This window comes from Epinephelus moara, chromosome 21 (assembly GCF_006386435.1).
Source record: "Epinephelus moara isolate mb chromosome 21, YSFRI_EMoa_1.0, whole genome shotgun sequence".
Taxonomy (NCBI): domain Eukaryota; kingdom Metazoa; phylum Chordata; class Actinopteri; order Perciformes; family Serranidae; genus Epinephelus; species Epinephelus moara.
The window spans coordinates 23,540,777-23,566,557 of record NC_065526.1 but is presented as its reverse complement, the minus strand read 5'-3'; the positions used below and the strand labels follow the sequence as shown (position 1 = coordinate 23,566,557).

General features: G+C 40.9%; 1 protein-coding gene across 2 annotated transcripts in view; it reads left to right on the top strand.

The window, feature by feature from the left end:
• Window positions 1-25,781, top strand: part of LOC126382824 (collagen alpha-1(XI) chain-like) — a 101,867-nt gene that overhangs the window by 40,558 nt on the left and 35,528 nt on the right. For both annotated transcript variants that reach the window (XM_050032911.1, XM_050032910.1), the window contains 27 exons: window positions 932-988; window positions 1,688-1,741; window positions 1,891-1,944; window positions 2,351-2,404; window positions 2,503-2,556; window positions 3,335-3,388; window positions 3,492-3,536; window positions 4,289-4,342; window positions 4,443-4,487; window positions 5,954-6,007; window positions 7,121-7,165; window positions 7,574-7,627; window positions 7,721-7,765; window positions 8,583-8,636; window positions 8,732-8,776; window positions 9,890-9,943; window positions 10,047-10,154; window positions 12,928-12,981; window positions 15,401-15,454; window positions 17,804-17,848; window positions 18,112-18,165; window positions 19,123-19,167; window positions 19,564-19,617; window positions 19,761-19,814; window positions 21,121-21,174; window positions 22,623-22,730; window positions 23,571-23,660. In XM_050032911.1, the coding sequence (XP_049888868.1) occupies window positions 932-988; window positions 1,688-1,741; window positions 1,891-1,944; window positions 2,351-2,404; window positions 2,503-2,556; window positions 3,335-3,388; window positions 3,492-3,536; window positions 4,289-4,342; window positions 4,443-4,487; window positions 5,954-6,007; window positions 7,121-7,165; window positions 7,574-7,627; window positions 7,721-7,765; window positions 8,583-8,636; window positions 8,732-8,776; window positions 9,890-9,943; window positions 10,047-10,154; window positions 12,928-12,981; window positions 15,401-15,454; window positions 17,804-17,848; window positions 18,112-18,165; window positions 19,123-19,167; window positions 19,564-19,617; window positions 19,761-19,814; window positions 21,121-21,174; window positions 22,623-22,730; window positions 23,571-23,660 (1,542 nt within the window). The remainder of the gene's footprint in view (window positions 1-931; window positions 989-1,687; window positions 1,742-1,890; window positions 1,945-2,350; window positions 2,405-2,502; window positions 2,557-3,334; window positions 3,389-3,491; window positions 3,537-4,288; window positions 4,343-4,442; window positions 4,488-5,953; window positions 6,008-7,120; window positions 7,166-7,573; window positions 7,628-7,720; window positions 7,766-8,582; window positions 8,637-8,731; window positions 8,777-9,889; window positions 9,944-10,046; window positions 10,155-12,927; window positions 12,982-15,400; window positions 15,455-17,803; window positions 17,849-18,111; window positions 18,166-19,122; window positions 19,168-19,563; window positions 19,618-19,760; window positions 19,815-21,120; window positions 21,175-22,622; window positions 22,731-23,570; window positions 23,661-25,781) is intronic.

Here is a 25,781-nt window from a genome sequence, read left to right as displayed (position 1 = left end):
GTCGCCCAAACACTGAATATTCACAAATTCACAACACTCTATGGAGCTGGAGGGCTGCCAAAACTGGCAAAACTATGTTTAGCAACGTCTTGAAAGCACTTGTCACCTTTCTATATTTGTCTTTTATACCAGTGGTTTGGCACAAGGCAGGAAACAGAAAAAAAACATGCAAGGAGTTGTAAATTCTTCAGAATAGAAAAGAGAATTGAAGGGACAAATTGTTGAACTCCTTGAACTCTCTTTGACCTGTTTGCACTCTGGAAATGTTCCCTCACACCTGCCACATGCAAATATGTGCGAGTCGGCCGTAAGTGCACTATAGGGCATGGACTGCTTTCTTTGGAATTAGCGAAATTCACTCAGTCAGTAATCAGGCTGCAAATAAATCCCAGACAACTTTTTTGGCAGTGCAAGCCTGTGGTCAACCATGAGCAGGAACAAAGACCAGCGTGGTAAACCCTGAACAAGAACAAAGTAGTTTGCACATGCTATACAGAGGCTAAATTGGCCTTTTATTAGTGTTTTATTTTCTTCGTTCTTTGTTCCTTTTGGTGTCGAGCCCGGTTAGTTGAATAAATGTCAGTTTCACAAATTCCTACTTCAGTAAAGTGACTGCATGTAGCATTTTTACATCCATACCACATTCTTGCACTACTAAAGATATCCCATAAACAAAGAAGAATTTGCACATCTTCATTTTGTGAGTAAAAAAATTAAATAAATACTTATTTTCAGAAGTTTTTATCAATTAAAAAAATGTCCATCAGACCAAGAACAGACACTCCGGATGCTAATAAACTGACCGCAAAGAAAACATGGCTGCACTTCTTATGCAAACAAATATCATAACTCCTTTTACTGGTACAAATGCAAGCGTGTCAGCATTGTTAGCTGCCCAGTGGTTTATGGGTCGTCTCTGTCTGATCCACAGCTGGCTATGAGAGGTCCTCCGGGGCCAGCGGGCATGGCAGGAAGATCCGGTCCTGTGGTGAGTAGCTTTTGAAGACCGTCTCCACTCAATCACACACACACACACACACACACACACACACCCTTGATGTTCTTACTGTGGCATCCATTCGTTTCACACTTGATGAGAAGCACATTAGGTGATTAGCGCTTCTTCCTGTGAAGGGTTCAACTCGGCATTCATCATTTCCTAACACACACCCATACCCATGCATTATGCACGCACTCGCACACACGCCACCTTCCTCCCTATCTGTCTGTGAGCAGATTTATTCTTTTATACACATGATCTCCAGCTTGAATTGGGGAAAAAAAACAATAACTGCTTATTCACGTTTGGCCTTATTTGTAACAGTTACAGGATAACTTCTCACACGTACTTGAAGTCTGATAGGAGTTGAAGCCTTTCTTTTGTTTTGGGTGTGTCTTCCGCACAGCCAGCGCCTTAATGCGTTTCTCAAACAACACATTAGACCAATCCTGTGACTCTTGGATACCAGCGGGATATTGTGCACACGCAAAAGTGCTGCAGTAGGTCTTTTAGTTGTATATTCACAATCCAAGTTTGGAATTTTACATTGCGTGTGTTTAGATTTGGTTCTAGTTCGACTTAAAATGTTCTGGTTTCGGAGCCAAATAATGGGATGACAAAGTGTTTGGCTTAGGTGCAGTGTATTCTTTCATTTATCTATGTGTCTGTATTTATCATTTGTAACAGGGAGGTCCTGGTGCTGCAGGACTTAAAGGTGACAGTGGTGACCCTGGACCACAGGTGAGGCACAAAGAGCCTATTATCGTTTTTGATTTGTACAAGAAGCCCTTTTTTTTTACTTCAAAACATCTAAACATAAAGAAAGTGTAACCTAAATAATGTTTTCAGTTGTTAATGGTTTATTTAAATCTTTCATCTTGTCCCCATAGGGACCCAGAGGTCTTCAGGGTCCATCTGGTCTAACAGGGAAATCAGGAAAGAGAGTAAGTGCTTTTTTGAGGCTCAACCGGGAAGTATTTTATACTTTATTACTTTATTTATTCATCTCTTCCAGAACAACACTATGTTGCAGCAGAGATAAATTATATTTAAATTCCCAAATTTCTAATATTCCATGCCAACAAGATTGCAAGGATCAGCACTACAGTACCCAAAGAGAAGACCTGGTCTCGTTTCAAACGTGGCTTTATTTCAAATAAGTCAGCTGCACTCAATAATCGTCTCTGCGTGTTGTGTAAATTTATAAAGTCATGTTTATTTAACTATAAACTAGTTAGAAAAATGATAGCATCTTCCCTGTGTCTGTTCTCCAGAATCATCAAAGATAGTTCAATATTTTTGCTAATGTGATTTCCATGTAGCCTGACATGATATGTGCGTGTCCTCCAGGGTCGCAATGGAGCTGATGGTGCTCGAGGAATGCCAGGAGAGGCAGGGCCCAAGGTAAAGTATTTAATAAACCAGCGAGTGTCTGTGAGATGTATTTGAAAAGCTGCTCTGCAGTGATTGATAGCTAACCACTTGTTACTGTGCTGTTTCAGGGTGACAGAGGTTTCGACGGCCTCCCTGGTCTTCCTGGAGAAAAGGGGCACAGAGTAAGTATGAGAGGAGAGGATTTTGGGTTTGGAGAGTGAGCGAGGTCAGAGGACAAACATCATTAAAGACTTGTATCTCTCTCCAAAAATAAGATCCTCCAGTCTCTTATTGCTAGACCCAAAAAAAAATCCTCCCTGATCACAGTCATTGCCGCTCTGCACCCTGTCCTTATGCAGCATCAGGGCTGATTGGTAGCTCAAAGGCTGCCTCCCATTCATCTCATGTAAACTCCAGCGTTGAGTGATAGAGTTCTAAACCAGTGGCACTCATTAGGGTGTTTGACCCACTTATGAGAGGTGGGATCAACTCCAGAACCACTTAGGCTGCGTTTAACCAGCCCTGGAGGCGAATGAGGAGTGCTGAGTTTGGTGTTTGTGGAATTCGGGCCTGCGTAGAAGGCCTGAAGAGAGAGATCACAGAGGGGTATTTCTGGACCGGCTTTCATGCTTTATCCTATACTGAGTAATTACAGGGCCGCTAGAGGTAGGCAAGTCCTTATGGAGCACTATGAATAGTTGAAACCATATAGGTTCATGCCAATTGTGGTGACCAGGCTTACTGTAGATTAAAGGCAGTTCTGTTGCCATGTTTTGTTCCTCTCTTTTCAGCAATGTTTCTCTCAGTTTTCTGAATTTTTGACCCCGTTGTCGTACTTTTTAAAGAAATAAAAATGAGGAGCTTTTTTTTCAATCTGAGGCTCATGGATCAAGCCTGCAAGCTCTCTTGTTACTTCCTGCTCTTTGTTGATTTTCCCTGTCTGTGATCTTTTCTCCCCAGGGAGAACAGGGTTCTACAGGTCCTCCAGGACCTCCAGGAGATGACGGCCCAAGAGTAAGTAGTGCACCATTCACCTTGTAACTTACCCTTCTTCTCAAAAGTCTTAAAAACAACTCTGCATTCCTTAATAACGCACTCTTCCTCTTGCTATCCAAAGGGTGAAGATGGCCAGGTTGGACAGAGAGGTGTGGCCGGAGAGAGTGTAAGTTCATTTATTATTAATCTGATGACACATTTGGACTGCATTTGTTAAACTCCACCTTATTTCATGAGGACAGAGATAAGAACGTGATGAATATATTGCCGTCGTGTTGCTGATTTCCTATTTTACACCACGCTTTATCCCCTCCTTCCTTCCTCTACTTTCATTTTGGCAATTATTTAAACACGCAGCCTCGCCCTCCTCTCCTCCTGCAACTCTAATGACATTCCTGTCTGCAAGGACCATTTCGTTTGTAATCTCAACCTTGCCGAGACAGAACGGCTCTGAATAATAGATCAGAAAATAGAAGCGGGAAATGTGTTGTTCTGTCATTACCCATGAGAAACTGCTACATTCTGCCTTGTTCGGTGCAAATGGCCCATAGAGTTGCATGAGAAATGGTCGCTCCCTGTCATACCCGAAACAACAGTGTCCTTTTAAAGACATAGTTGCATGGCATTTCATCACACACGCCGTCCATTAGATGAAAAAGCACAGTAAGTGCAATGATTTTCAAAGAATTACTTAAGATGTTGAGATAAGAAACTTGAACTCCCTGAAATGCACCTGCAGTTACCATGTATAACCACAAGGGGTCAGTATTCCACACACTTCAGTAAAACCAGATTTAAGGATTTTCAGTGCACCTAATGTTAAATATATTAGCCAGTTTTTATCAGCTGCCTGTTTCAGTTAAATCAACGTGAATGACTGTACGTTTAAGTTTAACTTGTGTTTGTCTTCATATACAGGGTCCTCGAGGTTTGCTTGGCCCCAGAGGGTCTGCAGGTCCTGGAGGACAGCGTGTAAGTACACCTCCTATATCACTTAGATCTCATACTACTCACCCTTTGTTCTAGCTCAATGGGATGGTGACTTTCATTGTCAAATTTTTTATCTCTTTAGGGTCTTCCTGGACTTGATGGGCAAGCTGGTCCCAAAGGAAACATGGTGAGAAATATTTGTTTTGCTCATTTTTAATATTTAGCCAAGGAAGGGTATAAAATCAGGGAGTATTCCTGCACATATTTGTGAAGACTGCTTAAGCATCAGTGTGTCATTTGGCCTGCCTGAGGCTGATTGCAGGTCAGCGACCTTTTGCTCCTGTGTAGGAGGAGTTTCAGATAACTTGCCGTTAAGAGATGGTAGATGGAGACGAGGGATGTCTTATCATAGTTGCGAGATCTTTTCCGTAAACCACAAAGCCTGCTGACTGTATAGGCTCTGATGATACGGCCTTAAGCTTTACACACAGAAAAGCCAGTCTGTGCGCAGTCCCATGATGCATTTAGCTTCCCGGAGAGTCTCAGTGGGACATTCGAGTGAAGGTAACATCATTGGTCAAGACAGCTGAACAAACCAACACGTATTTTGTGGTCACTGAGTCACTGAGCAGAGGAAATTAGCAGCTGGTAAAGTGACACAAAACAATGGGAACATATTGTGCTTGTCATTAATTTCTCCAAAGTTAGTATTGATCTCAACATATTCCAAAAATCAAAGCAGAACACTTGAAAGTATCCTCGGTAGTAAAGCTTCCCAAAGGGTTTATGAGCCCTTCTAATGCTTACATCAGCCTCTGACATGGATGTGTTTAAGACATCCTTCATGACCAAAGAATCCAAATGTGTTCACTCCCTGCATTTTACACGATTACCCAACTTTGCATTTTGCTCATAGGGCCCTGCAAACAATCACCACCAGGCAACCTAAACGTCTCTGAATCCAGCTTTTGTGTTTAGTGTTTGTTGTAACAGCTGGAGCAGACTGCATCACAAGGCTCTTGTCTGTTTTTGTATATGTTTGCTTTATGACACACTGATTCTCAGCAGGGATACCAAACAACCCACCCTTCCAGTTTGTCTCATTAGCCTCTAATCCATACCCAGATGGCTCTGTAGCCCCTCAGCGTGTACTTAAAGAAAGCTGTATTTCATAGCCAAACTTAGATTCTGACCAGCCACCAGACTTAAGGGCTGGCTTTGATAGGATCTAGAATAACTTTGGATGAGGCCAGAAAACAGACAGCTGTGCTTCATGTGCCAGTGTATCATATTTCTCCCAACCATTTGCACCTTTGTTTTTACATTTTTGATATAGATTGGATAAAATTCATTTAATTCATGCAAGCAAGGTCACCTAAAGTTTCCCCCTAACCCAGTGCCACAGTTTTAATGTGGAAAAACAAAAAAAGAAACACCTAATGACTTTTTAATGATCGCTCCTTGTTGTCCTTATATATAAATTAAATGACTCTTCAACTGTATTAATGTAATTTATCCAAATTATTGTGCAATGTTGTTTCTTTTTTGATAGTTATACAGATTCAAAGCATACAGAAGAATAGATTAAATTGAGTGTCCTGCAGCAATTATAAATATTAAGTGCATTCTTTTCTGTTTCTTTGTCATACACAGGGTCCACAAGGAGAGCCAGGGCCTCCTGGGCAGCAGGGTTTGCCTGGTCCACATGTAAGTCTCTTCTTTATTCTCTCGAAATCTGTTTTTCTAACCCTGTCTCTCCACTGTTGTGTCCTCCATTCTTTCCTCTCTTGCTCAATGTCTTCATTCCTCTCCTGTCATCTCTCCTCTACCCGTGCTCTCTGCCTCTGTCTGTCCTTTTCACGCTCCATCCTCGTTGCCATATCCATTGTGCAACAGGGACTACTGCGATCTCAGGTCGCCACCCGCGCTCCTGTTTTCTTAATCAGCCATTTCTCAGACTTATTTTTCTTTTGCTCTGCTTCCTTTTTTCCCCTCATTCTCTCCATCCTTCATTCCTTAAGTTGCAGCCACTCAGTGGGGCATTCCACAAAACTGACACCATGACAGAGCAAGTGTTGACTAACATTGTTTCTGTGCAGCCACTAAAAAGAAACATCCTCTTTGGCCTGCTGAGATGCAACATATTGTATTCATTTGATAGCACTTAACCCGATTACATAGTCCAGTTAGTGGCACAGTGAAAAATATTCCATTTTGGAGTCATCTTTAATACAAAACAGTGCACCCAATATTGTAGCCAGGGCTAAATGACCACTGCCAGGTAAGATTTTCAGCCCTGCTGACGCTCACAGCCTGGACAGGGTGGCGTCATTCCGCTGGAAAGTATTAGCAGGGACCTGTTCTGATGGTATACAGGTTGAATAAATAACTTCATTTTAGTTAAACCTGGCCAGATGCAGATTGATGCCTTTCAAGGAAGGCATTGGCCCGTAGAAACATAACACAGCTCACTTGTTTTAACTGTTAATAACGTTTAAAAAAAAGTACTTCACTGGGTGATTTCTCTAGAAGTGACTTTAAAATGACTGTAGAAAAGAGTGAACCTCCCTTTGCACAGCTGAACGAACACGTCTGAAGCAACGTGAAGTGGCTAAGTGAGAAAAACAGCTGTCTGGAATCGTTGAAGGAAGTAGATGAATATATTACGAAACAATAGGTATAGACTTTCTCAAATTGACAAAACGGGTGTTCTTTTCCCTCAAATGCACCTTTTGGTTTTGTGTCAGCATCATGTTAGCCTGGTTTTTGAAGAAGACACAAGTTTGGCCTAAAAACAGACCTGTCTCAATTGTCTTTCAGGGTCTCGTTGGTCCTCAAGGTCCGATCGGGCCTCCTGGTGAAAAAGTAAGTAAAAAGGGAACCCAATCACCCCTCAGTCCCCCCACCACAACTCTGCTGCCCCGATAAGTGAATGTTTCAGTCAAAACCTCATAAGTGATTCTGCAGGAACACCGTGTCTGAGCTATAGACCCTCACACAAGGATAGACACACACACACACACACACACACACACACACACACACACACAGACACACAGACAAGTATACATATTACTGTAGCACTCCTGCATAAGCACTTACTTTGTCTAACTGAGAGTATTTTATTAGTGGTTTTGTGGATATTTAATAAGATTTCAAGCAGATGAACTCTTGGCAGTCCTTGTAGCACTGTCACGGATGGTAAGGTACGCACTCATCTGTCTACTACATGTCTGTCTGTTTAACTTCCCATGTATTGCTTTCTATTTATAGGGACCTCAAGGGAAACAAGGTTTGGGTGGACTCCCTGGTGCTGATGGCCCTCCTGTAAGTAACACACCTGACTCCTGTTTTTTTTTACATTGTCAGTCAAAGATGATCAACTGTTGATAAATGAAATTTCTTGGACCTTTTTTCTAGGGTCACCCAGGAAAAGAAGGTCCTCCCGGCGAGAAAGGAGCAGCTGTAAGTATAATGTTAAGCTTTTCACTTCTCTCAAAGATGGATCTAATGTGCCACTGCAAAGGGAAAAGGCTGGGTTGGGCAGAGTTTGCAAGTAATTACATTTAGCAGTTGCTTAGCGTGCACAGTAGGGTGAGTTTTAATATAACCACACAATTTAGATGATATCTGTGTCAGAAATAGAATACAGCAAATTAAGCTTCTCTTTATTTCCTTTGATTGGCTGATCTTGGGAGTTTCCGTGTGGTAAAAGGACACCCAAAAAGGACATCAGAGGCAGTGTAGAAATGTGAAAACTGTAGCTCATTTTTAGAGTTGATGATCATAAAGTTATTCAGCTATAGATGTGTAAGAAAATGTAGAAATTAATCCATCTCTACAGAGGCAGCAAGAGTTTAGATTTGCGCTACATATTTATCAAAGTTTGGATTTCAGTGTACAGTAATCCCTCTGGTGGTTTATCTAATCTTCTCTATCATGTTAGATAAAAAAAATACACACTACAGGATTAGACGAAGTGCAGTCAATAACAGAAATGTAGGAGAGTTCATTTGTTTTAGTTTTAAAAAATTAATTACTGTAAGAAGTTACTGGGCTGCTACCAAAATTTCCTTTTTTGTAATTCTTATTTTCATATACATAAGTTTCCAAATGCTTCCCCAAGGTTCACTATTGAATAAAACCAATGGGAAAGCATTGGGTATCAATGGAGCAAAGTGTTAGTGAAGTTATCTAATACAGCAGAAAGGCATTACAGTAAAGGTTGATGCATGCTAATAGTTACTTCACCAATCACATGATACTCTTTGCAATCTTTCAGGGTCTCACCGGTCCTATGGGCTCCATCGGCTACCCTGGGCCCCGTGGTGTGAAAGTAAGTGCTATCTTAGTCATACAGTACCCAGCTTTCCATGATACACTTCCATCTTCCCTGAATTTCATCCTGACTCTATTGTACTCTCTCCTCAGGGTGCCGAGGGAATTAGAGGTCTTAAAGGTGGCAAAGGAGAAAAGGTAAACACTCCTCCAGTCTCCATTCTTCCTCAACATGATTGGCAGATGTCATTCCGCTAAAATGGACCCATCACCGTTTTTATTCCGGCTTAAATAAGGCCTCCTTGCGATCCAGCAAGTGAAAAAAAAAAGCCTCATAGGGTCTCGTCAGGCTGGCAGTTAAGTCCGAGCTGAAATGGAGTGTGGAACATTAAACCAGAATGAGGCTGTTTGTCGGGTAGTTTCAGCCGAGATTGATCTGTTGCCATTGTTTTCTGGGGTTGCTGTGGTCGAGCGTAGCCTGTTGCTACCTCGGTGCCACTGGATGGATTTTCCACTCAATATTCAGGAAAAAGAAACTCCTCAGAGATTTCATACAAACACTGAACATGCTGTTAAAAGCTATTCTACATTGATACTTCTGTCTTACATAAAATCCCATGGGACGAGTATTTCACCAATCCCAAGTTACACATCGAGTTATATGCTTGTCACATTGTATTGTTTTGTGATTTATTATCTGAGAGGAGGCAGGCATAAAAATATATCAGAATATTGGCATTAGTGTGTAATATGTGGAGAACACAGCTGTCAGGAGACTCTGATAGCAGAGCCTTGGAAAATGTTAGAAACTGCATTCTGATTTTTAACCACCAGATGTCAGTACAACCACAGAGAGACAGGAAGTCAGTGACACACTCTAAAAATGCTTCTGTCAGTGCTTCATGTAAATGGCCACTAGGTGTCAGTATGTCCTAAGGTGCCCCTCACCCTGTTGACTGTCAATAAGACTATAGGACTGCCATGATGAAATGACTCTGTGATTTTTCTATTGAAGTGGTCCATAAGTGGATTTCAGTGTTTTTTTACTATTTTTAGATATTTTACATTTTGCATNTGTCCTAAGGTGCCCCTCACCCTGTTGACTGTCAATAAGACTATAGGACTGCCATGATGAAATGACTCTATGATTTTTCTATTGAAGTGGTCCATAAGTGGATTTCAGTGTTTTTTTTTTACTATTTTTAGATATTTTACATTTTGCATATTTTTACTAGGCTGTATCAGTTCTGCCTCTGTGACACTGGATTAAACACTCAGCTCTAAACAGCTGTTTATCTCTTTCGTCTTAAGGGAGAGGATGGATTCCCCGGCTTCAAAGGTGACATGGGTCTCAAGGGTGACAAGGTGAATCATCGTCTCTAAAGATAATGTTAATATTTGCTGTTGCGGAGAGCAGTAGCATGATAAAAATAATACCGCTGCTTACATTTGTTTCTTTTCCATCAAGGGTGAGTCTGGCGTACTAGGACCCAGAGGAGAGGATGGCCCCGAGGGCCCCAAGGGCAAGTCAGGACCCAACGGAGAGTCCGGTCCCATGGGATCAGCTGGAGAGAAGGTAAATAATCAATAGCTGCAAAGATTGAACTGTAAAACTGTGGATTTTCATTGTGGTTAATGTGTTTTATTGACATGTTGACGTCCAAGTGTAACGGCACAAGATAAAGACATGTAAATACAATTAAAATGTTCTACAGACTGATTAGCGTAAAACATACTAGGGCTTTACCGAATCATTTGAAGCTCTGAAGCTTCATTCATAATGTTCACTTTCAAATTCTCAATCAGCATTCGAATGCATGCCTGTCCATTTACTCTGTATTAACCTGGTATTTCTGCACAGTTGCATATGAAGTTTAGGTTACACTGAAATTCTAAGTATTCAATTCAAATTCAATTCTGGTGGTGGCTGTGTAGGATTGTCTCTGACTCATGAAATCCAGATATTTCTAATAACTTCAGAGTTTTGTAAAGTCCATAAGTCAACTTTATTGAAAAAAGATAGATGTAATCATTTCCAAAACTCAAAAGATGTTTTTATCTAACAAATACTTTTCACTCCTGCACAAAGGAACTCACACACCTGTGTGTAACGGCACCATAAATTTCATTCCTCCATTGGATAAAGTTGATTTAATTGAAAAAAATCACTTATGATAAATTACTCAATTCAAGTTGGGGATTTTGTTCAAGGTTTTTTTAAATGTATTTATTTATCTGATTAGAAGCTTCAGATGTAAAAAACAAAACTGACATTTGGTTCAGCCCTTATAAATCTCATAGAAATAAATGTAGGAGTGTTTCAGTGCTACTGTGACATCAGCAACCAGTCCAGGGTCAATATGGCTCTTAGTAACAGTAGTCTGATAAAGCAGTCTGAAGAAAGTGGTTTACAGTAGTTTTGTAGCTGCCATGACCAAATTGAAGTTAACATTTTCTCCACCTCCCATCAGCGCTACAACAGTCCCATTTAATAGGCTTACATTGCCAACATTTCACCAAGGGGCTTTGATCTTGGTGTATGTTGCTTAATGGTGCTGCAGTATTGATACTTTAACAAATTAGTATTAAAGGTTACAACAAGATCTTTGCAGTTCAGATAAAGGATTAAAACATCAGTGATGACTTTGAAGTAAAATAATAGTTTATGACTATTTTGATCAATGGACTGTTTTCTTATACACGGAATACATCTTGGCTCAGTCAATTTTGTGGTATAAAGCTAGAGTGCGTGACTTTGACATATAATTGAACGTCCATTACAGTCAAGCCCTTGTCAAACAAGTTCACACAATGCTGATTAAGGCTTCTGCCACCAGGGAAAGCTCTTTGTATTTCTCAGCATACCAGAGTTTTAGTGTTGGTGTCTGCAGGGTGGAGGGCTTGAACATCTGAAAAAGTTTCACAGGTGTTAGATCACAAAATCAAACTAAAGCAAGAACCAGACAGGAGATCCGCACACTGTATTTAAATCTCCCAATAGTTTGAACTGTGCAGCGTTTCGATCTAAACCACGAAATCGCCATCACAGAACAGAACAAGCAATATTAAAACACAAACACATTCATCTCTCAGGTGATTGTGATCTGCTTGACAGAGAGTCACTCCACTCTCAGGTTGAGACAATCAGATTGGGCCAATCAGAGCAGAGATAAATGATGCTCTCAGACACTCCCACATAGGGGACAAAACATGTCTCCATGAAAAGGAACCAAAAACAACAAAAGCAATACTACACAAGGATATACTGAATGTGGACTGACTCTCAGTCAAGCAGATCTCAATCACCTGAGAGATGAATGTGTTTGTGTCTTAATATTGCTTTTTCTTCTTTGTGATGATTTAAAAATGCCTGACGAAGGTCTCTGTTAGAAGGAAACGTTGCACAGTTAAAACCACTGGGAACTTTTAATACAGTGTACGAATCTCCTGCCTGGTTCTTGCTTTTGTCTGTGGAGACTTTCCCATGCAGGCGCACTGGAAATTATGCGTTAACATCAACCAGCCAAAGCTAAAGGAAGGAGAGGTTAATTAATTTAATTTACATTTGAAACTCAGTCTTCAAAGGAAGGATTGAAGTTATAGAAAGATATGTGAGGCATATGTTACAAGCACAAGTAGACAGTGTTTATGTAATTACTCTCCCTGCCAGAGGAGGGGGACAAAAGTTGCTCCCTCTGGCTTTATATTACATCACACAATCACAGTAATGATCTCAGTTAGGAGTAATTTTGATTTAGGCAAGCAAAGAAAGGATATGCTAAAAACTAAATTGACAGTTTGGTGGACTTGTTGCTTTTAGCTGCACTATAAAGTTGTTTTCAGTCATTTTACTAAACTTTAAATCACCATTTGCCACAGATGAGCTACTTTGCAAAGCTATATCAATCATGCATTTTACATTTTCATCCTGATTTGCATAAATTCAGCACAACAGTGCAGTGTAAGTGCAAATTACCAGCACCAGTAGTTAGAGGTATTAGATTCATAATAAAAAGTAAAATTAAAAATACCTGACCTTACTTTCAAAGCACACGGGACAGTTACCTCAGATTCCGTGCACCACTTTATGACCATACGCTGTAATGACCAAAATGGACCAAAGTGAATTCATATTTGGGTGAAAAGCAGAAAAGCCTTTACACGGATGATGTCATGTTCATAAACATGGTATTAAAATATTTCCCACACCAGAAGTAAAACTTTATGGTTATAACTTTATTGCTTTCGCAATGCTTCTGTGAACTTTACTGCCGTCTCCCAAAGATGTCTCTGGTGACACAGTGAGAATTCATCATCTTTGTTTTGTTTTTCTTTGCTCCCTTTTTTAGGGAAAACTCGGAGTCCCCGGTTTGCCTGGGTACCCTGGTCGACAAGGCTCCAAGGTGTGTGATGAGAGTAATAATGCACTCCATTCTTACTATGAATGCCTCCACTCCACTGGGAGGTCATAGATCAGTGCCGGCTGTAGGTGTTCAGTGTTTTGGTGAAGGGCAGATCAACAGAGGAGACGTTCGCCACCTCAGTAATGTTGAAGGAAAATTTCTGTGTTTGCTCGCTACATTACCTTTTCAGTGTGAAACTACTATGCTTGTACGTGTTTAAATGCATGTGTACATGTCTGTTTCACATCCACTCATGTCTAATCTAGCTCTCATATACCTTTCTACAATCTGCAGACTTGCTGACTAACCCTTACTCACACAAACACAAACCCGAGAAGACACCTACTGTACTCTCGCAGCAACTCTCATAGGGAGCCTAAGTGGCACGGTCACCCGCTGGAGTCATCAGCTGTCCTCCCTCCTTACACTCTTCCAGGCATTATCTAACAGTCTGGCATTCCTTGCACTGTAGCGCTGACCACTGTGCCACAGCTCCACTATCAAGATGTGCTGCTGCAGCTGGTTCCTCTCTGCTGCTGTCAGCACTGACAGCTTGGCACTGATATGACGGGTCAGATACACCTTCTCTCACAACATCCAGATGGGCAAGTCTCCCGCTCTGTCTGTTAAGGTCAGCAGGATCTGAGCTGAGCGTGGCACACAAATTAATAGGAGACCTGGACAAATTACACAAAGTGGGAGAGACACAGAGGGAAGTTACTGTTCTAATGTGCAGCGTTGTATCAGTTCTTTTAATTACAGGATATTTTATAAGATGATGGCACAAAGAAGAGAATTGTTTGTATCCATAAATGATTTTAAACAAAGGCTGCCCACAGTGGTTCCCAGTGGAGCCTTGGATCAGATTTTCTTTTTAGAATCTTTATGTTTCAAACAGAAAAAAAGGTTCTGTAGAGATAATAAAAGCGTCTTGGCTGTGGCATAAACAGTGCCATAGTTTCCTCTCTATAGCCTGCATTTGAAGAGTTTTCCTCCTCTTCTACAAAAAAACACATATCCAGAATTTAAAAATTGTGACACCCACTCTAGTCTAAAACAAAGTCTCAAGCTGTCTTTGCTAACTTATAATGAGGATGCTTTCATAAACTAAATCCTCCATCATTTTAAAGATACTTTATATTGACAAGAAGTTAATATCACTTTTCATATATCATAGAATTTAAAAGATCAAGTGCTGTTTGTTGTTTGAGATAGAGACAAAAAAGACTGCATTACCACTGCACAGTATGAGCTATGTTTTAAACTGTCACATCGTCCCCGAGTGTAGGTTCAGGGTCAAAGTCCTGGCCTGTTTGCAGCCTCTATCCCCCTCGATCAGCCTGTGCACGAATCCCTCCACTGGCTGTGTCTTTGGCTGCTGCACCCCATCACTCTCTGTTAACAGCTTTCCCACACCGTTAATTCTCGGTGCCATTTGCAATAGCTCCAGTTGACTGTCTTATCTCTGTGGCTCAAGTCAGGCTTGTCCGGTACCAGCTCTCCTTTCAGTTTACCATAACTGCACCTCTGTGAAAAACAAATTAAGCAGCATAGATCTCCCTTCTTGTTGTCTCCAAATGCTGGGCTGTTTACCTCTTGCAATTCAGCCCACGCTGCCTCGTTGTGGTGCCCTTGCTTATACCGAACAGTATTATGCCTCATATACATATGCATGTGAACAGTAATGAGCACTATGGATGTGCATTGCATCAAAGTATGTTTTAAACTCCGAAACACCCAGACACACGCTCATGACCTTGTAGTGCTGCTGAGACAAAGAAATATTTACTTAAATTGGTTGAATACATATTTATACTACCTAATGCTGCATAAAGCGAGGCTGTATTGGTAGGCTGCTCGCCATTCCTCTTATTCATCCAACGGTGATTGCCCTCCTAGTATTTGTTTGACTGGCACCATCACTGCTATCAGAGGGCACAGCCTGCGAAAGTCCAATAACTAAATTGCTGATGGGTATCAAGGGGATCTGCAGTTTCCCCTTCCTTTGTCTTTATTTGCTCCCACGCCTTTTTTTTTTATCTTCTTCTTTTGCTTCCTAACTAACAACCTAACAGCACCTCTGTCTGTCTGTGTGTCAGAAAGTCTCTAAGTGGAGAGGAGGAGATTTTCCCTTTGGGCTCCTTTAAAGCAGCAAAAGAAGGTTCTCATTTATCTACGGGAACTCACAGCCTATAAAGCCGTAGCTCTATGATAAGAATCTGCTGGCTAGTATGGTATGGGAGTACTCATGTTAGGACACCACAGTTTCTCTATTAATTAGCTGTGGTCAGCAAAGCGCAGCCCCTGTCACATTGTTACTGGACAGAGATGATAGTAGACATGTCTTATTCCATACCCTCCAGCCTATTTCTCCTTTCTGTCACTTCTTTTTTATTCTTTCTCTGTACTTGTCTTGCAGGGCTCCAACGGCTTCCCTGGATTCCCTGGGGCGAACGGCGAGAAGGGAGCAAGGGTGAGCCTCAAAATTCACCGCTCTCTCTCCTTTTGAAGACATGTACACTTGGTCACTGCGGGTTTCTCTGTGTGGCTGATGGATTAAGAATAGATAGTGTAGAATACTGAAACACAGGATGGTCAGTGTGTGGTAGACCACAAGGCCACCAAGTCTAGCAGTCCAAGATGCACAGAATGTGACTAAGACATAGCTGGTTTGTGTCTGAATGAAAAAGGTATCATCAAGTTTTAACTTAAATTTACCTTGTTTCATTTGTTTGAAGTGTTTTAAGTATGCTTTATACCACTTATTGTGCTGAAATTGTACACAGTTTATGTCAAATTAGTTTTATTTCTATGGCCCAACATCTGTAATCACAAAGTTGCCTCAAGCAACTTACAATCTGTACAGCATACAACATACTCTGACCCTCAGTATGAATAAGAAAAACCTAAGCAAAAAATAGAAGAAACCTCAGGAAGAGCAACAGAAGATAGATCTGTCTTTCAGACCAGGATGGACAGAAAAGAAATAGATGTTGTACATACGGTATGACAGTTTAAGAATCAACTTTCTCAGGGTATAAGTCTGCACGTGAATCCCTAAAATGTCACCATGGATGCAGAAAGTATATTTCACAGTTTTTATAACCCAAATGTGTACGAATTGCACTACAAAATATGAAAACACCAAGTAGCAACCTGCGGGGGAGGAAAAATGAAGCCAATGTGGAAGTGCCAAAACTGCAGTTGCTCAAATGGCCACTTGAGGCTGGCTCCGAAACAGACTCAATCCCCATAAACACTCATGTTAAAATGCCCAGCATTACAGCAAAAATAAACATGTGGACAGCCAGTTTTGGTCTTTATAGCTAATTTAAACATCCATGACAACTGTACAGGGGGGGAATCTTTACATAACTCACCCACCATCTGCAAAGCAGTAATGACTGTATCTGAGGTTGCTAAGCAACCTTAACAAGCATAGTATAGCCTATTTACCTGACATCCTGAGTGCAGAGCTGATCTTCTTCCAGATGCTATTAATAAGTGTGTAGGCCTGCTGTCACAGTGGGACAGATGTAAAGCTCTGGGTAGCCCTCCACTAACATGATCAACTTTTCCGTATTTATCAGACTGAATATTTACAGAAGAAGGGAAAGATATCTGTCAGCTGTGATTGGTTTGTAATGTGACTCCTGTCTGACTGCTGAGCGTGGCCACTTCCTGTGTCTGTCCTTTCAAATTGAATTCCCACATGGTCCAGTCACATAGGTCAGCGACCAATGAAATCTTGCCGACTAATAAACTTTCTGGTCAACTACGTTCGGTCGACTATTAGGGGGCAGCCCTAGCAGCTACATCCATTATTTAAACAATCTATGGTAGACACCCGGACAAACTATATCCACATCCAAGCATGTAATTATCATCTTATTCCATAACCATTGGCATTATTATGTTGCCGAAAGCTTCCTCTCTTTTGGGATGGCTTTGCATAAGATTTTGGAACCTGGCTGCAGCTCATATTCAGTCACAAGAGTATTAGTGAGGTCAATGACTGGTATGAGGCGATAAGGCCTGTTGTTCCAGTTCATCCCAAAGGTGGTGGATAGATTTTAGGCTGGGGCTCTGTGCAAGAGAGTCAAGTTCTTTGACATCAGACTCTGAAAACCATCTCTTTATGTACTTTACTTTGTCATGTTGAAACAGGAAAGGACCCTCCACAAACACTGGAAGCACACAGTGGCCTGAAATATCATTGTGTGTTGTAGCATTAAAAGTTCCCTTGATTGGGACTAGCAGCTGAGGCCAAACTATGTAAACAGTCCCAGACCAAAAAGATAAAAGTGAGAAAACAGGGGTGTCCACATACTTTTGGCCTTGTAGTGTATTCAGGATTTAGCACTTAAAGGATGGACCCACTACTGTACTCAGCTGTGTAGGTGTAGTGTGGTCCAGTTGAATGAGTGAGTCACAGATGGAGGGATGAGATGTAGAGTTGCAGAATGGCAGGAAGGGTTCTTATTGAAGAAACAAGCTCGTCTCTGCTCTCAGACAGACACTGAGAGGCAGACACCCGTGGCCCCAGCGTGCTACAACTGACAGGTAGTTCAAGCTGTCAAGTGCCTGTGGGTAACCACTTACCGCAGCAATTTGATTATTTATTTTTGTCCAAAGATGCTCAGATGGTTCTATTTCATCCCTCAGTCAAACCCCTTCAGCATTTGTAGCTCCCTGATGTTTGAGCATATTTGTAGTTGTTTTAGCTCAAACCCTCTACGAAGCGATGAAAAAGTACGTTTATTCATTGATGGTACAAGGAATGATTTTGCCTTAAATCAAAGCTTTTGTTTTTCTTTCTCAGGGAATCGCCGGCAAAGCAGGCCCCAGAGGGCAGCGTGGCCCAACGGTAGGAAATTTGTCTGTCTGCCAAGTCAGCTCAGGCCCTGCACATAAATGATTTATTGTGTTCAAATGAAAATCTCTTCCTATAGTGTAGTTGTGTATGGGCTTGATATCTTTTGCCTTTTGATTCACAGGGTGGGGAATTGTAGAGATGGGATGGGAAGGCATTGACAAACTGCCCTCTATTCAATTACTGTCTGATGTAGTTTTTCCTGTGTTGGAAATGCTATTTTTTTCCTTACGATAACTGTATTGTTTTATATGTAGGGTCCACGTGGTGGGCGTGGTGCTAGAGGACCAACAGGAAAGCCAGGTGCAAAGGTGAGAGGCAGCACCATTTTAGAATTTGTAATGGTGGGACCTATGATAATCAATGTGTCTACATGCTTAAGATTATATAAAGAAGATGTATGAAAGTGAACAATCCATGAATAAATTAATTTTGCCTGCCCCAATTATACGTAAACGAACGACAGAAAACTTGTTGCAAAGCTCAGCATTTACAGATGTGGACGTAAGCAGAGGCTACAATCAAATTTCACATCAGGTCTCAACCTGTGTACACAAGTTTAAGTCAGCGTGGACTTGAGGTGCAGCATAGTAAATCTGTCATATATTATTAATATATAAAAGCTTTAAAAAGGTAAATAAAATGGACGTATAAATTAAATACTCCAAACTTAGCTGGAGTTCCATTGTCCACTGCAGCACTGTTGACTTCAGCAGTGATTTCTTTCCATACTGCGTTTTTACGACTTCCTTTAATGCCAATTTTCCTGCTGCCAAATTGAACCAGTTGGTTCAGTTGGACTTTGGACGTCAGCCTTTCCATTTCTAGCTTAGAAAAGTTTCTCTTCTTGGCCATATTATGTCTCCCCATGTTGTAAACTCTTGGAGTGAGGTCTCTAAACTGAGAATATATTGTTACGGGATATTTAAGTGCTGATTGTTTTCAGCTGCCACATTTATAAACTCCCAATCGCCCCTATGCTTTGATTGGCAAGATATGCACGTTTCTTTAATCACAGGTGAATCCTGTCCTCAGATGATTTCTGCTCTTGGATCTGTTCTGGTTTATATGTTAGATTGATTAATGAGGGTCAATGTGTTTAATTAACTGCTATTTACTGCCTGAATAAATCATGTTAAACACATAGGGATATGAATGTGCCTGTGCAAAATAGCTTGCTGTATAACCCCAGTGTCACTGCTTTGCATGAGTTTTTTTCACACTTCATACTCTGACAACGTTTCTCTTCTCCTTTTCTTTCACCGCAGGGCACCTCAGGCAATGATGGACCAGGGGGTCCACCAGGAGAGAGGGTTAGTATCAGATGTTTTTTTGATCAGTGCCTCTTTAAAATTTTGAAGTTTTGTGCAGTGAGTTAGTGGCAGAAAAAGTACTGCAGGTGCATTGTGCTTGGATCATAACTCAAGGTGCATTCTAGCTATTTGTCCATTTAAAATTAAATCAAAAAGTGTGTGTGCTCTGCAGAAGCTGCTGATTACCAGCTTCAAATTAAGAATGTATGTTTAATTTACCTGAGGAGACCTACTTCTCTCCACATCAAGCTGTCAAGCTATGATATGAAATCATGAGCATGTCTAATAAAAAGTAATCAGGGTATGAGAGGCAACTAGAATTTAATTAAATAGCAGTAACTGTTTAAGGTTGTGTTGTGTTCTCTCATCTCACTCTTTTTATTTTCTTAATTAAAGGGACCTCAAGGACCCCAAGGACCTGTCGGCTTCCCAGGACCCAAAGGACCCAATGTAAGTAGCTGCTGTCAAACAGTCTCTGAGTTACCAACAACAAGTCCATGTTGACACCGTTCATATTAGCGCTTTGAATACTAATACTCACTTACGACCTGATGTCTTATTTTTTATAAATTGTCTACCTGTTCACCCATCAGGGCCCCGCAGGAAAAGATGGGCTGCCAGGTCATCCCGGACAGAGAGGAGAGACGGTGAGTGGGTAGTTTTGCCCATGAATGCATTGTGCCCTGCCATTTGACCCTGAACATCATGCATCATCGCCCACTCACTCCACACTCAGTCTTTTAACTCTCTCAGATAGGTCGTACAAAAAAATAAAGCAAAAAAGAGGGTAACTTAGAGAGCATACAAATTGTGTTCTTCAGATGAAAGTAAAGCTCCTGTAAGAGAAAATGGAATACAGGCGGAGCTGATTCCGTACATCATGTAAAGCAGTCGAAGTAAGATCACTGATCTTTTGATCACTGATCATGACAACACTAATCATCCACCATATACTTACATACTATCATGTAATACACTACATGTTTAGTGTGCTTTTATAAGGACTTGTTTACTGCAAATTTCCACCCAAACAATATGTTTTGTCTATTATTTATCCTTAAAATTAAATATTAGCCAGTAGCGTGACAATACTAAGCAGTACAAATACATGTTTGTTCATAAGTTAAATAGTTTGTCATTTTTTGGAGCGACACTTTTTTGATGCCAGAGCAATAATGTGCCTTACAGGGTAGAAAATTGTGATGAAAATGAAGTATATTTACTTAAGTACACTTTTGAGGTACTTTACCTAAGTATTTATTCCTCTTTTGCACTAAATTTCAGAGAGAAATATTGTACTTTGCACTTTTTACTCCACTGAGCTGTAGTTTCTAGTGACTTTAGATTTCCTTTGATAAAATATATATAGAATTTGTGATAAAAAAAGTAAAATATTATGCATTGCTGTATAGATTCTACCCGTTAAACTTAGCTCCTGTTTGAGCTGCTACAATAAAATGCTGCTTAGACATTAGTTCATCAATAATTACAATTCAATAATATAATGTCTATATGTGTGATGGAGTATTTCTGCAGTGTGGTAACACCACTTCTATTTAAGTTAAGGACCTGAGTCCGTCTTCACCACCGCAAGGAAAGTACCTTAGACGAGGGTAACAGAATTTTGGATGTGAAATGATCTTCCTCGCTTTAAAAAGTTATTGTTAAAGGCTTATTATGAGACCAAATGAGTCGTGAAGGTGATTCCTTTTGCAGTGTACAATCAGAAGAAAGCAAATTGTCACTATGCGTAACAATACCTGGAAGATCTCAATCACTTTATTATTGACCAGCAAAAGGTGCAACAAATTCTTGCTGTCAATGTGGAGACATACAACTTACACTGATACACAGCTCATACTGATTCTCTATATGGCTACATTCTGTGCAGCAGAAAGTAGACAGGACACACTGTATAACCTTGCATGTGTGCATGTGTGTTTTCCCCTTCAGGGCTTCCAAGGAAAGACAGGACCTCCAGGACCTGGTGGGGTGGTTGGACCGCAGGTATATATACAGCACAGTACACCGCTACAGCTATATTCCACCTCCTCACTTATTCTTTGTCTGTTGTTGGAGGATTATGAGACACTGAAATGTATGAAAGTATAAGACTGTAACAATAGCTGAATCCTGAAAAAAACAATACCCCTGTGTGGAGAATGTAATCAAAATGCATCAAGTGTTTTTGAAAAGATTTTGAAATGCATTCAGTGAGATCTCTTGTCTTTTGAAAGTAATGAAGCGTGGGCTGAAAATAAATTATTCCATCTCAATTAGACTTCTATTTATTGTTTAAGGAAAGTAAAAGTAGGCAAAAAAGAATGATTTGCTTACTAGTGTCAAATGTGAGATATCCTAAACATGTTAAAGAAGCTACACTGGAAAAGCTGGGCTGTCTCAGCAGTAGAAAGACGCAGACGATTTGAAATTGGTGCTACATGACCTGAGAAAACAAAGAAAAAGGACTGTGGCATTTGCTCAAGACGTAAAAAACCTACAACTACCAGACTGCACAGCATTACATCCGACCAATAAATGCTCCCACTGATAGGTAATGCAATGCAAACTCGTCTCTTTGACACAATGGCAGCTGACTGGTAACAAACAATCTCGCATTACAGCTAAACAGGGCACTAAAATATGTTTCTGAAAACATCTGAGGCGAGAAATAGACAACACAGGAACAGAATCTTGGTTTACATTTGATCAGCACTACTTAGCTTTACTGTTTGACCTCAGGTTTTCCAGCCTCCATTTTTACTGTGTGGGAAACAGTATGTTGACTACTTCCTGTTCACAAATTCTCACTATTACAGCTAAACAGGGCACTAAATATGTTTATGTAAACTATTTAGGCAAAAAAATAGGCAATACAGGAACAGAATCTTGGTTTACATTTGATCAGACACTACCTAGTTTTACCATTTGATCTCAGTTTTTTCGGCCTCCATTTTCACTTTGCAGGAAACAGTATGTCACTTACTTCCTGTTCACAAATTCTCACTTTTACAGCTAAACAGGACACTAAAATATGTTTCCGTATGTTTTTTAGGCAAGAAATAGGCAATACAATAACAGAATCTTGGTTTATATTCGATTAGCAATGCCTAGTTTCACCGTTTCATTGGGGTCTGGTCTTAGTTTGAAGGGAGGGGCAATATGAATATGTGGAAGTACAGCCTGTAGTTGGACTGTCAGTGAAACTCCGCCGGATGACGCAAAACGTGATTCAGTGGTGAGCAGGGAAATCTAGGCACTGGTAGGATGGAGGGATGATTACTACATTTCATTTACACATGCAACCCACATTATTATGATTCAAAGCTGGTTTGAAATCAGCAAAGTACCCCTTTAAGTATTACTACTGAATCAATATCATATCCCCTTTAGGACACAGTTGAAGACTCATTTTTATAGCACATTGACCTTCACATGTCTGTTGTCCCTTATAGGGCCCAACTGGAGAGACAGGACCCAGTGGAGAGCGAGGACATCCAGGCTCCCCTGGTCCACCTGGTGAGCAAGGTCTACCTGGAGCTGCTGGAAAAGAGGGTGGAAAGGTAAATAAGCATGTGTTTTGTATGCTACAACAGCAAAGAGCACCAGTCATAAGTAGTTACATGTTTTCTGCCAAGTGTTTTTGCTCATTATGTATTTTCATTGTCTTGTATGTTAGAGAATTACCATGGAAATTTGTTCCTGGCTTCTTTATTCCTGTTCTTGAAGGTTATTTGTTATGTACCTGTTTTTTCCTCTTTATTCCTACATTTGAACTACCCGTTGCATTTTAATGTAACAGACTTATTCTAATATTAGTTATGGGGAAAAGTTGGAAAAATTGTAATAAAGAGATGCACAAAACACTGAGTTGTGGCGAAATTATCTTGCAGCTGAAGATCAAACTGCAATGTGAAGTCATGTAATGTTCTTTGGTGATGTAGAACAGGGTATTCTTGTTTTCTTGAGATGTAGTCTCAGTCATTGTTCTTTTAATGACTCACATCAGAATAGGAACTTGTTTTTTTAGATGTTTTTTGAGCTCTGCAAGATTTTATACCGTTTATTTCCACTGTTACAAAACTGCACTGTTATTGTTAAAAATGAATGGGTCCAACAGACTAAAAAAATTCCTCTGATGGTTGTTTGTTAGAAATTGGCACATCTTTTCTTTTTTTGCCTTCACTTCTTAATCACTCGCTGTTGTTCCCACATAATAAGGCATAATTTCAGCTTTTATCAAACCGATCAATCACTTTAATGGTTTTTCTCTGACTTTCCTCGGCCATTCTCACAGATTCTGCTCTGCTCATTGTTTTCACCCGAAACAAGTCTGCTCAGTGATTACCTGACAGTGTATAAGTTGTCAGCTCAGTGGATGCTATTCTTTGTCCCTTTTATAGGGTGATCCAGGAGGTCAGGGTCCAAGTGGCAAGCCAGGACCTGCTGGCCTGAGGGGCTTCCAGGGGGCAAGAGGTCTTCCAGGGGGCATGGTAACCAACAGACATACACATTAACACACTCATGCAAACATACACAAGTGTGCTATCCCACATTCTGAGCACACGCCTGGTTAAATCTAGTTCCAAACTCCAATTACCAGGCTAACTACCTGCTGTTAAACCAAATGTCAGGCTTGGCAGTGGACCTGACTGAAAGGTGCAGAACTGGCTCACATAGAAGTGACAGAGAGGACTGAGCCAGACACAATATTGATGAATTTTATCATCATTAATCTCAGCAAGGTTGAAGCAGGTTATAGGCTGTGGTAAATGTGACTTTGGCAGAGCATTTTAACCACCAAAATGTCCCTTATCAGCTGTAGTTTATGCATTCATATTTGGAGTTTCAGCAGTTGCAGATCCTCTTCATTAAAGAGTTCTCATTGTATTTTCGATCAAAGAATGACTCATAGCTCTCTGATTCTGATTCAAACCCACGACTTTGTGAGTACATCACATGAACCCCGTAGCCTGCTGAGTAACCCCCGCATTAATTCTCAAAAGAAGTGGGTGTGTGTGAGAAAGAGTTCAAGGTGAGAGCGGATGGCTGTTGGAAGCTGACTGAGGATCAGCTTGAGGGACTGAGGCTGAAGCTCATCTCAAGGCTGACCATTAAGAGAGCACACGACAGCACAACCCAGACTTATTACTGCCGTTATGTTTGTCCCATGTGTGCAGAGGGATGGCTTTCCCTTCATAAGGGCAGCGCATACACACACTCTACACCAGCAAACAGAGCCTCCCACTGTCTCCTAAAGTGATCCCATCCAATCACACACAGACACAAACATACATAAATGCATACACCTGTTGTACGAGCAGGAACGTAAAAAGTTAATCTCATTCTGTTAGCTGAGAGAGAGCAGGTAGGAATGCACACATTGAGCAGGCACACACACAAATAGTTTATACCTATCCAAAAGAGAAAAATAGATTGATGCACACACACATACACACACACACACACACACACACACACACACACACTCTCTTCATCCCATCTCTCACTCTTGAGGAAAGGCACAGTAGCAATATACGAGCCAATAAATAACTTTTTGTGTGTCTGGCAAAGAAAGATCCTTCCAGCCTTCTAATGCACCATGGTGAAATGTGGAACCCGGGGAGGTGGAGAGCCTGCTTGGCAGCGTCTGCACCCCCTGGCTCTGTCGGAGCCTGTAAATTAGTTATTATAATGAAAGTCTTAACTGCCTCTGGTGAACTGTTTTCCATATGCAATCTCAGCCTCCTGGTGCTATTATTCAGCAGCGCAGGCATTGCCATTCAAGGGCCGGATCTGGAGGAGATGACAGGGGTCCAAAGATAGATGGACTATACTTGAACTTGTGGCGCACCGTGGGCTTCAGAGCCTTGTCATTCCTTCTCCTTTTCATTTTCTTTTGAAGCTCATTAAATGACTCCTCTTGCATTACTAATATAAATACACCTACAGATTAGGCTATATCATCATTTATTAAGTAATGGCTAATTTATCTCCGGTGGAGCTGAACTGCAGCCTAAGTAAATGTTTTGAAATATTGGTATTTCATTAATACGGAAGAGGATCAGGGCCACGTGTGAAAAATGTATTTGAGTTCTAGGTTTTAAGGCAGAGTTCTGAGTTCCCATTCATTGTCCATGGAGCAGCTCCAGACTTCAAGGCACTATCTCACACCTGGCACAAAGCGGTGTGCAGAGCAGCCGACTGTCATGCAAGTTTCAGATCAAGGCAGATGTCATTTTCAAGGCCAGCACCGACGCTGTGAAAGTAGCAAATGCTCCCATCTTTTTGGCCATGGGTGTGTAGGTTGTAAAATAAAGTGTGGTCAGGCGCATTGTTGACGTATTGCTAATTTAAGGTAGCACAAAGCGATTGCGCCATTGCCACACGGTTTCATATATTCAGCGTCATACTTGGTTTGGCCATGTTGTCGAGCTAGTTTGCTGTCTCTGTTAAGTAGCTGTCTGTTAGTTACTCAGTCTAGAGCAGGAAACAGACCTTCAAAATAAAATCTATGTTCCAAAAATTCACTGCACTTCAAAATAAAGTGTTTTTTACAAACTTGACATATTCGTGAGTCGCTTGCGGTCCATTCAGAATGGATCGGCAACCCA